The sequence below is a fragment of the Heloderma suspectum genome, chromosome 6 (genome assembly GCF_057233095.1).
Source record: "Heloderma suspectum isolate Gila_16-S chromosome 6, 16-S_ref, whole genome shotgun sequence".
Classification (NCBI taxonomy): Eukaryota; Metazoa; Chordata; class Lepidosauria; order Squamata; family Helodermatidae; genus Heloderma; species Heloderma suspectum.
The window spans coordinates 55,446,282-55,460,180 of record NC_139463.1 but is presented as its reverse complement, the minus strand read 5'-3'; the positions used below and the strand labels follow the sequence as shown (position 1 = coordinate 55,460,180).

General features: G+C 47.8%; 1 protein-coding gene across 11 annotated transcripts in view; it reads left to right on the top strand.

Moving 5' to 3' along the window:
* Positions 1-13,899, top strand: part of ATXN7L3 (ataxin 7 like 3) — a 48,893-nt gene that overhangs the window by 26,080 nt on the left and 8,914 nt on the right. For 3 of the 11 annotated variants that reach the window (XM_084804448.1, XM_084804449.1, XM_084804451.1), the window contains exons 8-12: positions 2,799-2,830; positions 3,080-3,148; positions 5,354-5,397; positions 7,206-7,277; positions 7,801-10,065. In XM_084804448.1, the coding sequence (XP_084660574.1) occupies positions 2,799-2,830; positions 3,080-3,148; positions 5,354-5,397; positions 7,206-7,277; positions 7,801-8,314 (731 nt within the window). In that variant the 3' untranslated portion in view covers positions 8,315-10,065. Of the gene's footprint in view, positions 1-2,798; positions 2,831-3,079; positions 3,149-5,353; positions 5,398-7,205; positions 7,278-7,800; positions 10,066-13,899 lie in introns of those variants that run through there. The other 8 variants (XM_084804453.1, XM_084804454.1, XM_084804458.1 and 5 more) reach the window with 5 other exon arrangements.

Below are 13,899 nucleotides of genomic sequence, written 5' to 3'. Positions count from 1 at the left end.
TCTTGGGGTTGTGGTGGACAGCTCCATGAAGATGACGACCCAGTGTGCAGCCACTGTGAAAAAGGCAAACTCCATGTTAAGCATAATTAGAAAAGGGATTGAGAATAAAACTGCCAACATCATACTGCCCATATACAAATCTATGGCACAACCACACTTGGAATACTGTGTACAGTTCTGGTCACCACACCTAAAAAAAGATATTGTAGAGCTGGAAAAGGTGCAGAAAAGGGCAACTAAAATTATCAAGGGGCTGGAGCATCTCCCCTATGAGGGAAGCTTGCAACAGCTGGGATTGTTTAGCTTGGAAAAAAGGAGGGTAAGGGGAGATATGATAGAGGTCTACAAAATTATGCATGGTGTGGAGAATGTGGATAGGGAGATGTTTTTCTCCCTCTCTCAAAATATGGGTCATCCCATGAAGCTGATTAGTGGGAGATTCAGGACAGATAAAGGGAAGGACTTCTTCACACAGCACAGAGTTAAACTGTGGAATTCTTGCTACAAGATGTAGTGATGGCCACCAGTTTGGATGGCTTTAAAAGGGGGTTAGACAAATTCCTGGAGGAAAAGGCTATCAGTGGCTACTAGTCTTGATGGCTATGTGCTACCTCCAGTACCAGAGGCAGTGAGCCTATGTACACCAGTTACTGGGGAACATGGGTGGGAGGGTGCTGTTGCACTCATGCCCTGCTTGTGGGTTCCTGGTCGACAGCTGGTTGGCCACTGTGTGAACAGAATGCTGGACTAGATGGACCCTTGGTCTGATCCAGCGTGGCTCTTCTTATGTTCTTATATTCGCTCTGACCTAGATGCCTTCATTGCTACAGTTTCACAGGATGTGTCTAGAACACAGTCTGGTCTGGTTTTGTGGGATCAGTTTCAGTTGTTGTGGTCTGTGGATGTGGACAGAGTGCTTCAAGAGATCCGTCCAACCACTTGTACTCTTGCCCCTTGCCCATCTTGGGTTCTTACATCAAGCTGAAGAGAACTGACCAGGTGGGTCCAGGAGGTGGTTAATGGCTCATAGAGAGAGGGAGAGGTCCCGGCTGCCTTGAAGCATTAGGACTCTTCTTAGGAAAGCCTTGCTAGGCACAGAAGATTGTAAGAATGATCACCCAGTCGCAAATATCCCCTTCTGGGGCAAGGTGCTGGAGAGATTGGTGGTGGCCCTGCTCCATGCTCTTTTGGATGAAACAGATAACCTAGACCCATGTCAGTCCAGGTTTAGGGGTTTGGTACTGAAATAGCTTTGGTAACCCTGATGGATGCATTCAGCCGAGAGAAACAGGGGATGCGTTTCGTGTTGATTCTCCTTGCTCTCTTGGCAGCTTTTGATACTATCAGCTGTCGGGTCTTGCTGAACTGGTTCTGCAGGTTGGGGCTGCCACAGTGATGCAGTGGCTCTCCTCTTACCAGCAGGGGTGGTTTTTGGAGGTAGTACGGGGGACACCTGCTTGTCCCCATGGCATTTGAGCTGTGGGGTCCCTGGAGGTTCCGTCTTGCCCCCCATGCTCTTTAACATCTGTATGATGCTGTGGGGTGAGGTCAGCCAGGGATTTGGAGTGTGGCGAGGACACCCAGATCTATTTCCTGGTGTCATCTGAATCGGGGGAGGCTGTGGAGGGGCTGTACTGCTCTCTGGACTCTGTAATGGGATGAATAAGGGCCAAGAAACGGAATCCTGACAGGTCAAGAGGCACTGTTGGTTGGTGGCTCCTGGGTCCAGGAAGTGGAGTTCGATCTGTTCTGGATGGGGTTGGACTCCCCCTGAAGGAGCAGTTGCAAAACTTGGGGGTGCTTCTTGATCCAGCAATGTCACTAGAGACCCAGGTGGCCTCAGTGACTGACGGTACCCTTTACCAGCTGCAGTTGGATTGCCAACTTCCCTGGGTAGGAGTAACTTCACCCTGCTGATTCATGCTCTGGTAACATCCAGGTTGGATTACTGTAATATAGTATACCTGGGACTGCCCTTGAAAATGGTTCAGAAGGTTCAGTTTGTACAAAATTCAGCAGCCGGAATTCTGACTGGTTCATCTCGATGGAGCCTTATTACGCCAATTCTGAAGGGCTCACATAGGCTCCCTATTCACTTCCAAGCTCAATTCAAGGCGCTTGTTATCATGTTTCAAGCCCTCAGTGGCCTGGTCCCCAAATACCTGAAGGGCCATTTCCTCCCATACTGTTCTGCCCATCTGTTGAGATCTTCAGAGGAGGCTCCTGTCTGGATACCATCAGTGGGAGAAACATCCTATGTATTTATAAAGGGGGAGAGCCTTCTTTCTGGTGGTGCCCCAACTTTGGGATGCCCTCCCAACGCAGACACAGCTGGCGCCAACTTTCGTTTTTTTCAGTGCCAAATTAAAACATTCCTTTTGCCCGGGCATTTTAACATTTTTGAATTTTAACAGTTAAAAATAGTAAATTTAATTAAGTTTTAAAAACTTAATTGATGTGTATTTGTTTGGTTTGCTGGTTTAAAAGATGTTGTTTCCTCAGCCCGTTATGTGTCCCCACTTTCTTTCCTAATAAACCCTCAGTTGGAGTAAAGCATGCTTTTAGGCTGCATTGGTTGCAAATGCCTATGCTTTTTTGCTGCCAAATGCAAAATTTGGATTTCTCTAGTGCAGTCTTTTGGGATGGTCCTGTTTGCAGCTTAATATGGCTGTATGGAATATGGGTTTGCATTTAAGAACAACTGCAAGTTCTCTAGCATGTGCATTCGTGAGTTCGGTGTCAGACTGGAGGCCACATAGATCACTACTTACACACATCCTCTTTTTTCCCTTCCACAGGGGAGCTGAGTGGTAACCCAGACCCATTCAAGGTGAGTTTAGCTCTGCAGTCTGGCTCTCAACCTGTTGCGTCCCTCTTCAGAGGACTCCAGAAACCACAAGATCTTCTACAGCTGTTCTTTGTAGTTGCCCACTGGGGTCTGAGTAGACTTCCAAGGGGCAATGTATGTGAGCCACTGTGAATAGACTATCATGCTTGAAGATGTGGGCCCAAAAAGCGATTGCTCTCATTTATGTAACCTCTAAAATAAACCTCAGTGTATGTGTGTTCTATTCTGTAGTATAACAACTCTGCTGGAATCAGCTATGAAACGCTGGGCCCCGAGGAGCTCCGTACTTTGCTCACTACGGTGAGTACCTAACTGAGTTTCCCTCTGTCTACTGCTGTTGTGTACTATCACATACCAGAAGCAGCAAGGGTTGTCTGTTTATAGCCAATGGCCTTCCATCACAAACAATCTGCAACTGCTCACCAACTTGCACCAGTGAGAGTTTGACGACCACCTGACCATAAAAGTTGCTCATCAAACTTAGTATTCTAATTCTAAGGTTCCCCAAGTTTGCCTTGATATTCAGGCTTCAAAACCCATTTGTGACATCATAGCAGTTAAGCCAATAACTGCATGGCCCCTGAGGGGCCATGAGATCTCTTTGCCAAGCCCCACTGTGATTTTGGGGCGGATCAGCCACTGGTAGCCAGACGATATTTGGAGCCAACAGGCTGTGATCATTATTGGCTTAATATTTATTTTTATTTTTATTATTTATTTATTATTTTTATTAATATTTATTTAGCCTTAGCAGTACATAGAGCAAGTTTCCTGAGCCTAGGGCCCTCCTGATGTTTTCCGCTACAACTCCCAGCATTCCTGACCATTGGTCATACTGGCCGGGGCTGATGGAAGTTGGAGTCCACAACATCTGGAGGGCACCAGGTTGGGTAGATTGCTCTATAGTACAGGAAAGCAGAGGAGGCAGCATAGGCAAGGCTTTGTTGAATTAAGTTTCAAAGCAAACGGAAGAGTGAGGCAAATGCTTTGGCTGGCATAATGGAGATAGCAGTGGCTAATGATGCTGGAGGTGTGGAAGAAGAGTATATGCAGACAGGTGGATACATGCATAGACGTACATGGTGATGCACACTGCTGTGGTGGACTGACCTGCCGGCCTAATTAAAATGGCTGGCTGCCTAGACCTTACTGTGGGTCCTCTGGGGTTTTCTTGCAGTTCCTTGTTGCCCGGGAAAGGCAACAAACTGGCCAAGGATCAGTGCTCCTCTATTGTTCTGTCCCTTTCGCCCACCTCATCTCCCATTCTGAGCTCCATACCTTGTTCCTTTGAGAGCATTCCTCCCACTTTCCAAGTAGAGCCATGCATAGCTTTCTTGAGACCATAGGATCATAGAATAGCAGGGTTGGAAGGGGCCTGCAAGGCCATTGAGTCGAACCCCTGCTCAGTGCAGGAATCCAAGTCAGAGCATCCCTGACAGGTGGATGTCCAGCCTCGTCTTGAAGGCCTCCAGTGTGGGAGAGCCCCCCGCCTCCCGAGGGAATGGGTGCCATTACCAGGCACTGCCCCTTCTGGATCTCGCAAGAGCACCCACAAGGCTTCCATTCTCCCTGTTTCCAGGTAGGGATGGGAGAATGGGCGATGCTCAAGCGTTTCCACCTCGATGCTTGTCTCACCTGGCTCTTGCTCTCAGATGCAAACGTCTTTTTTTTTCTTTAACTGGAAAAGTGTGCATTTTGGAACAACCCCCCCCCCCCCAATTTTTGAACTTTTCCTCCATAGGCTAAAGTGTGAACATGCGGTTTTGTGGGGGAAATGCACATTTTTGGAAGGGTGTACTTGCAGAAGTTCACACCGTCAAGCAGGAACACAAGCTCGGAAAATTGTGAAAAATTCCCAAGAATTAAGCTACTGCTCTTGTTCGCATTCAGGGTTACGAATGCGACATATTCACATGCTTTGCAAACAGGAACGAAATCCCCATACATCCCTATTTCCAGCTAGACCTTATTAGGTCACTTGCCTCTATCTCCCTGATAACTTTTCTCCCTCCCTCCCTCCCACCCTCCCTCCACGTCCCCACCTGGCCATGGTTGGAGTCCCTGTGAGTTTGCCTCTTCCCCAGCGAGCCTCATTGCACCTCTGAGAATTTTACCACCTGTATTAAGAGCAGTGTTTCCCAATTTCTGATAGCTGAAGCACACTTTACACTTACACGCCAAAAGGTTTACTTTTAGAATGTGTAAGAATAAGCCCTCTCCTGAGGAGCTCCACCCGGCCGCCCTGTGCTTCTGCATGTGCCACTGTTTGGAGTGCAGCTCTTGATTGGGAGAAGGCAGGCCCAGAGTAATGACTTGTGCAGAGGGTGGGCACCTCATGCTCACAGGAAGTTCTGATGGCACTTTTGCCATTCTCTCGTGCCCTACAGTTTGAGCATGCGTGGTATAACGCTTGGCTGAAAGGGGTTAGCCCACTGCTGCCACACTTGAACCATTCATGGACTTCCCTTTTTAATTTGTTGATGCTGTATGTTCCTCTTTCTGTAGCAATGCGGGGTGATCTCTGAACACACCAAGAAGATGTGTACACGGTGAGAGCAGCCCTCCTTTCCACCTTCTTGAGCCCTGTAACCTCTTTCAGTTCCTCTGCCAGTGCAACAACTTCCAGGTCACAAGGAGGGTGGGAGGTATTCACAAGATCACCCTGCTTTGGGGTGACTGCGTGGGAATCCAGGTTGATTGTGATTGATCAGAAAGAACATTTCACTGCCATTGACTCAAAATAGAATTTACATTCAGTAAGTGCAGGTTGTAGGGGAGAAAAGTGTATTTCCGATAGGATGAACTCACAAAACGCCTGTCACCTGAGTGAGCCCCCGTCATTGTTAACAGGAGTAAAGTTGCAGAGGATGTTGAAGATGGAAGTGGCGGGAGGTGGGATTCTTCCCCCAATGCTTTAATCTAGCCTTGCAACTTTGCCTGTGACAATGTACCTTCTGTTAGTCAGTTATGACACATCAACATCTTGAAAGAGAATCAGCTGTCTATGAATTTTCAAAGTTTTCTCACCCATTCACTTGGAAGAGATTCTTAACTTTCCACAGGAGACCAAGCAAATGGCTGTTTATAAACCTGCTTTAACCACTCTTTTGTGGCAGATTCAGACAGTTTGGAGCTGTGTACAAGCAGTCTAAACACTTTCTGCATGATTCCTATAACCAGTGAACTGAGCCCTGTGTTACCACCGCTCTGTTCCCCCAGATTTCTGCATGACTGTGGAAAAGCTCTAGCACTGGGCTTCACTGCTGTGGTCAAAAACTGTGGAAAACCTCCTGTCTAGGCTGTGGGTGTCATGTGCATAGTGCTTAAGCACCTACCGGTTGGCTCTACCCTATCTGCTGTTTTGCTTTCATTTCATTATATTGCGTTCAGGGGTGGCCATTTAAGTGATGCTGAGGCTGTAGCCAAGTACATGTGCAATGCTTCTGGTGCCTTAGCCATGGCTAAGAGACCGGGAGTTGACCACAGGCTTGTTCGTCTGCCTCTCCTCGCCCTCCCTTCCTTGTCAGCCTTAGCCACAGTTACAGCATTACATCAGCACTAGTGCTAACCACAGTCAACACTAATTGGTGGGGAAGCCCTGTTTGATGTGGGCGTTGATGTAATGCTACACCATGGCTAAGGCTTTAAAGGGGAATCTGGGTGATGGGCGGAACACGTAAATCCACTGGTCCATGCATTGGACAGAGAGCAGTGGGGCTTTGTAGTCCACATGTGTGGCTTACTGCATTGGGGACAGACTCCCGAGGACTGTATATACCCTGTATTTAAAAAAACAAAAGTCCAATCAAATTCGTCACCGAGAAAAAGATAATTCCGCCGTTTGTATACATTATGCAAATTCCACTCAGTGCTCTATGTTTTGGATAACTTACTGTACTTCACGTAGTCGTGAGATGTCACTGAAGCCCTGTGCCCTGATGAGTGGGAAACCCCCTTAGCATCCTCACTCTGGCTTCCAAGACGTCACCTGAAATTGCTCCTCACATTTGCAAGCCTCCAGTTTGCAGCCATGAGAGCTAGCAATGTGCTTTTAATGAAAGAAAGCTAAGGCTCTGGAGAGGCTGAATTTTGTACCTGCTTCCAAGTTTTGCACTGTTGCAAAATCTACACAGCTCTGGATTTATTACAGGGGCAAGAGGCCTGTCTTTCCCTGGGATGCTCCTGGATATTTGTTCCAGCACTCAGCATCTGGATGTGTCCTTAGCTTTATTGGCATTTTTGAGTCTCCCTTTCTGGAATATTGATTGGTTTAGCATGGTGGGAGATGGGGGGGAGGGGCAGGAAACATGTATTTCACAGCCTTTGCCCAATCTCTGACCGTGTCCTTTGCCTGCAGGTCTCTGCGTTGCCCCCAGCACACGGATGAACAGCGGAGGTCAGTCAGGGTCTACCTCCTGGGACCCTCTGCGTAAGTGTGATGGGCTGGAGGCGGGACAGATGTGATGTGAAACGAACACACACACACACACACACACACACAGTCTTATGTAATTAACACTTAAGTTCAACTGGAAAGATTCTGGAGAAGGGCTGTATGTACTGTGTACTGAATTTTGCAACCTCATAAATTATGCAAATTGCGCAGCTTTCTATATATTGGTATTCTGCAAAATTCTGTATAATGCAGTTGTGGGGAGAAGCAAGGAACCATCACACATCCTCAACCCTGGGAAATCTTATTCCGCTACTCTTCTGGCTTCTGAGTCTTACGGAAACATTGGGTTAGATCCAGGATCTGCCTTCTGTGGACACAGAAGGTGCCCCAACCCTCTCTAGCATTTTCAGGGGACTGGAGGGGGTGCTGCAGAGTATTGGGGGCAGGAGGATGAGGGAAAGTCTCTTTTCCACCAGCCCAGTGCCTCAGTCTGTATCCACCCCATTGCCTACACGCTTTCAAGTTTCTCTCTCTCTCTCTTGTTAAACAAAAGCAGAATGTCTCAGGGAAACCAGGACTCAGTACCACATCCTGTGTTCCAGTGGAATTGCAGCATACCTTCAGGGAGTTGTTTTATGGATGGAGACCATTCTGAGATTGGATCCAGGATCTGCATTCTGCAAGAGGAAGGGACCCTTTGCAACACGGCGGGCCCCACTTACGGAAGATCCCTCTGTCAATTTTTTGGGGTGGCCCTCCCCCCGCAACACAACTCACCCTATTCAGAAGGGTCTCCTGACTGTGCAGCATTTTCAGGGGGCTGGAGGGGCTGCCACGGGAAGTCCTCTTCAGCCAGCGCAGTTGATACAGTTGTAAATCTGGATCCAGCCCCTGGTCTAGCAGCAGCTGTCACAAACATATTCTGTCTCCTTATCCATCATGTCCTCTGCCTCAAAACACATTCTGCGTTGAGAGAATTCAAATTCTGCATATATTATTCATATGACAAGCACTTACATACAGTTTTCGGGCATAATTTCACTTCTGCTTGCCATGGATGGAAGAACTAAGAGCAATGTAATGAAGCCTTACAATCCTGGCCTCAAGAAGTTATCCTCTTTAGCACCTGAGACTTCATTTGGCATTGCCTGCTCATCTTAAAACTTACCTTTCAGCCACAAAGGGTTACAAAACTATTGTTTAATCTTTAAAGAAAACAATACTGGCACCACTTACACAAGTGTACAAGGCCCTTGTACTTGGTGTCAATTAATTTGGAGTAAATAGAAACTGGAGTTCCTCCCATCATGAATGCAACTTAAAATCTCCATTTCCCATTCAAGCAAGGAGGCATCCACCTTGGGCTTTGCCTGTCCCACTGCCCAGGGCAAAGCGGGGACCACGTGACCAGGCTGGTGCCTGGTTCCTCTGTCCTGGCTCCTCGTCTCCTCAGTTCCCTGCCTTCGCCCAGGCCAGGCCTCATTTGTTCTCTCAACCTCTTAGACTTACCTCACATTTTTCATCTTCTCACCTCAGCTTTTCTTCCTTTTTGGACAGCCTTCCTCTGTAGTGTTTAAAAACAACAGTTTTTTCCTCTCAGCTTTCCCGTTTTCTTTTTCCCTCTGCTTCTGGGATTATGTGAACACGTAACTAAGGATATTAAGAAGACGACAGCCAGATGCATTTGGCCGAGGTAGAATATGGGGGCGGGCGGAACCAGGCCACAAGCCGGTCCAGATCTCTGGCAATGCAGCCAGGGCAATCTCTGGCTGTTCCACCGCCCTTCAAGACTCCCAGGATGAGCTTCTTGCTGCTGGCAACAGCCGCTGTGTTAGCTCTTCCACGTAGGCAGGTGTGGGTACCCCACATTCTACCCAAGAGCACTTGCCACTTACCCACCATTTGGGGGGCTGTCCTGTAGTGTTCTTCGAAGAAGACAGAGCCGACAATCTCCAGAGAGAGCGTGTGCATCATTCCTGGCAGGTCATGTAAGGAAAAACGGACCCCTGATATGCTCAATGTTGGGGAGACTGGGTGTAGTAATGGTGGCAGGCAGAATCTCGCCTTCCTGCTCTTCTCAGTAGAAGAGGGAGAATGCCCCTCTCCAGTGCAGCCACCACCTGTGCAGGCCTCCAGGGAGCCTCTACTGATAATACTTGGGAATCTGAGGCATCTCCGCCCAATCTTGGCCCGTTCTCCTCACAATTCTCTCAGGAGTCAGAAATATTTTTTACCAAAATATAAGAAGCTGTTTTGTCAGTGCTGTCCAGCCAGCCTGCTCAAATCATGCAGCAGTCACCAGCTGCTCACTCTCGTCCCCAAGTTCAGGTGAGACATCACTCATTGGATTCCTTCCCAACTCCCCCTCCTAAGAGAAATAAAAGCACACTACTAAGTCTTCAGAGCCCATTCCACAGTCTTCCTGAGAAGCTGGTGATGACTCCCCAAGCCTCAGGGCCACGTGTAGGGGGAAAGTGGGCAATCTGGAGAGCAAGGGCACCTCAGGCTAATTCGGACTCCCCCAGTTCTTCACAGCTATCCATATGGTCAGACAGGGAAGAGGAAGAGTGGTCGGATTCTGGGCCAGCAGAAGAGGTTTCTACTATGTGTCTCTTTAATTCTGATGACTTTTTCCCTCTGTTATTGAAAGCTATGACCCCCCCCGGACTTGCAGCCAACATCACGAGATCCTAGCAAGCCAGCTTCTAGAGGAGTATCTTTTTTTTCCAGAACAAAAAACTACCAACAAGGAGGTGCCATTGCCATCTTCCTTCCAAAAGTTACTTCAGGCAGAGTGGGTGGCCCCCCTACAAGGTAGGAAGTCCACAAGTGTGGCACATTTTATACTCTTCTACAGTGAATGATGGACACCTTAAAAGTACCTCTTATAGATGCACCAGGACCATTGTCAGGGACTGTGGCACCCAAAGACGGGGATTCCCCCTCTAGGGATTTGGGGGAAAGGCCTTCAGAAGCTGCTTTAAACAGGGCTCTTGAGGCAGCCGCTCTTGCGCTCAGGGCCTCGCCCACATCCTCCTCTTTGCAGGGGCCTCACTCACATGGCTGGGGGATCCCATGGATAACAAGGATTTGGAGAGGTCAGCTCGGCTTAGTCAAGTTGTACAAGACATGGACGTTTATAGCAGATGCAACCCAGGATGCTGTAATTTACACAGCTCAGTCCACTGCTCACTGTGGCTGTGTCATTGGAATATAGACACATACTCTAGAGGGAATTTGGCCATGGCTGCCTTTAAAGGGATGCACCTCTTTGGAAAGGAGGCCTTGTAGGACATACTGGTTGAAACACAAGAAAAGAAAAAGGTAACGGCCACTTCATCAAAGGAAGAAGACAGCCTTTTTCTTTCTTTTGCTCTGACAGGTTTCCCTCTCAGCCCTCTTCATGCTCTTGCAGTTTTAAACTTTCAGACCAGTTTGGTCTAGATCTTGATTCCAGCCTGGGGCCAGAATCCCTCTGGCAACAGCAATCACTTAGAGACACAAGCAACACTAGAAAAATTCTCCAGAGCATACTCAATGTTTTTTGTTTTCCCCCAAGAAGAGGGAGACTGGAAGTCATACTGGACCTGAAGTACATGAACAGGTTTGGCAAGTCTTTCAGAGAAGGCCTGCAGCAGGGGGACGTCCTGGCTTCAGTAGACCTCACTGAAGCTTACCTTCATGCCCCCATTGCCAGGGCTCCCTGAAAATGCCTGTGGTTTGCATATCTGGGACGTTTTCAATTGAAGGCCATGCATGCCCTTTGGGTTAGCCTTGGCTCCCAGAATTACTCCATAATAATGCTTTCAATGGTGACCCATTTAAGACCACATGCCATGCCAATGATCACTCAGATCAGGACAGGGCATGCCACATAAATTGGCTACAGCTGAGGGCAGTACACCTAGCAGTCAAACACTTTGCCCCACAACTCAAATCCAGCCACACTGCTCCACTAGGTGGCGAAACACCTGCTCTCCATTGTGACACAACCTATCCAGGGGTCATTAAACATATAGGTGGATTTCTTCAGCCAGATGAGGACTGATCCAGGAGAATGGAGCCTGTCACAGGAAGCCTTCCTCTTACTCCAGCAACACGTGGGGCATATGCAGGTGGACTTGTTTGCCTCCTGTCACCATCACAAGCTTCCCAGGAATTTCACAAGGTTTCTAATGCCAGGAGTGGAAGGCCAGGATGCTCTAACCTCCCCTGATCAAAGGAAAGACTATATGCTTTTCTTTCATCCTTCTCAAAGCAACAGTGTGACAAAGGGCTAGTCAGGAAAGAGCAGAGATTGTGCTAGCAGCACCATATTTTTCAGCAGTATTACAACTGGCATGCAGTGACTCATCGTTCCTTCCAGTCACTCCACGCCACCTGCACCAGGGACCAGTTTTGCACCCAGATCCAGCTAGGCTGCATCCAGCCACGTGGAGTCTGAAAGGCTCCAAACAAGGCTATTCTGCAGAAGTGATTGGTGCTGTGCTTTCTTCCAGGCATGTGTCCACAAACCACATTTATGAATTCACATGAAGGCTTTTCTTGCATTTGTACAGATGGAAAGGGGTGAACTGCAAGCAGATAGGACTTAAGGAACTCCTTTGTTTCTTGCAAGCAAGTTTGGAAATTGGCGAAGGGCTAACACCCTGCACAGGCAGACATCAGCCTTAAGTTCTGGCCTCTCACACCATGGTCAATCACCTCTGGAATCGCATGCATACTTTAAGCATTTCTTACATGGGACATCACTTCTGAGCCAGCCAGAAGCGATAACTTCCTTATATGGCACTTGCTCTCACCAGGCCTCCTTTTGAGCCCCTCAAGTTTATTTCACTTTGCCTACTTCGGGGGAAGTGCCAGATGACTGGAGGAGGGCTGATGTTGTCCCTATCTTCAAAAAGGGTAAAAAGGAACCTGGGAACTACAGACCAGTCTGACATCAATCCCTGGGGAAATTCTGGAGCAGATCATATAGCACTCCCATCTGTAAGCACCTTGAAAAAATGCAGTGATGACTCGAAGCCAACATGGATTTGTCAAGAACAAATCCTGCCAGACGAATCTGATCTCATTTTTTGATCAGGTCACTTCCCTTGTGGACTGTGGGAATGCTGTGGACATCATATACCTCAACTTCAGCAAAGCTTTTGACAGAGTGCCCCTGATGAGCAAACTAGCTCAAAGTGGGCTAGATGAAACAACGATCCGGTGGATCCACAGTTGGCTACAGAATCAGACTCAAAGGGTGCTTATCAATGGGACCTTCTCAAACTGGGGAGAGGTAACAAGTGGGGTACCGCAGGGCTCAGTCCTGGGCCCAGTGCTCTTCCACATCTTTATTAATGACTTGGAGGAGGAGGTGCAGGGAATGCTGATCAAATGTGCAGATGACGCCAAATTGGGCAGGATAGCTAATACTTTGGAAGACAGAAACAAAATTCAAAGTGATCTGGATAGACTGGAGCGCTGGGCAGAACACAACAGAATGACATTTAATAGGGATAAATGCCAAGTTCTGCACCTAGGAAAAAGAAACCAAATGCACAGTTACAAGATGGGGGATATGTGGCTCAACAACACTACCAGCGAGAAGGATCTTGGAATTGTTGTCGATCACAAGCTGAATATGAGCCAACAATGTGATGTGGCTGCAAAAAAGGCAAATGCTCTTTTGGGCTGCATTAATAGAAGCATAGCTTCCAAATCCCGGGAAGTACTAGTTCCCCTCTACTCAGCACTGGTTAGGCCTCATCTGGACTACTGTGTCCAGTTCTGGGCACCACACTTTAAGAAGGATGCAGACAAGCTGGAGAGGGTTCAGAGGAGGGCAACAAAGATGATCAGAGGACTGGAAACAAAGCCCTATGAGGAGAGACTGAAAGAACTGGGCATGTTTAGCCTTGAGAAGAGAAGACTGAGGGGAGATATGATATCACTCTTCAAGGACTTGAAAGGTTGTCACAGAGAAGAAGGCCAGGATCTCTTGATCATCCCAGAGTGCAGGACACGGAATAATGGGCTCAAGTGACAGGAAGCCAGTTTCTGGCTGAACATCAGGAAAAACAGTCCTGACTGTTAGAGCAGTAAGACAATGGAACCCATTCCCTGGGGAGGTGGTGGGCTCTCCCACACTGGAGGCGTTCAAGACGAGGCTGGACAGCCATCTGTCAGGGATGCTCTGACTTGGATTCCTGCATTGAGCAGGGGGTTGGACTCAATGGCCTTGTAGGCCCCTTCCAACCATACTATTCTATGATTCTATGATTCTATACTATCCCAAAATGTTGCCATCCTGGTAGCAATAACATCAGCCATAAGAATTTCAGAGTTATCAGCCCTTTCCCTAAGAGAGCACCTTTGTGTTTTTCACAAAGACGATATCTTACTCCAACCTAATACTTCCTTTGTTCTCAAAGTTAATAATACCACCTTTCACCATTCTCAAGAATTGTTTCTGCCTTCTGCCCTAAGCTTTCCCATCCTTCTGAGAAGGCTAGATGTGCATAGAGCTGTGAAAATGTATCTCCAGCAGTCAGCAAAATTCCAGAAAAAGTATTCCCCATTTATCTCCTTTCATCCAGCAACCATGGGTAAAGGTGTCTTACTCTTAACGCAATTCTGGCACGTTGTATAAAGATTTGCGTTTTTACTT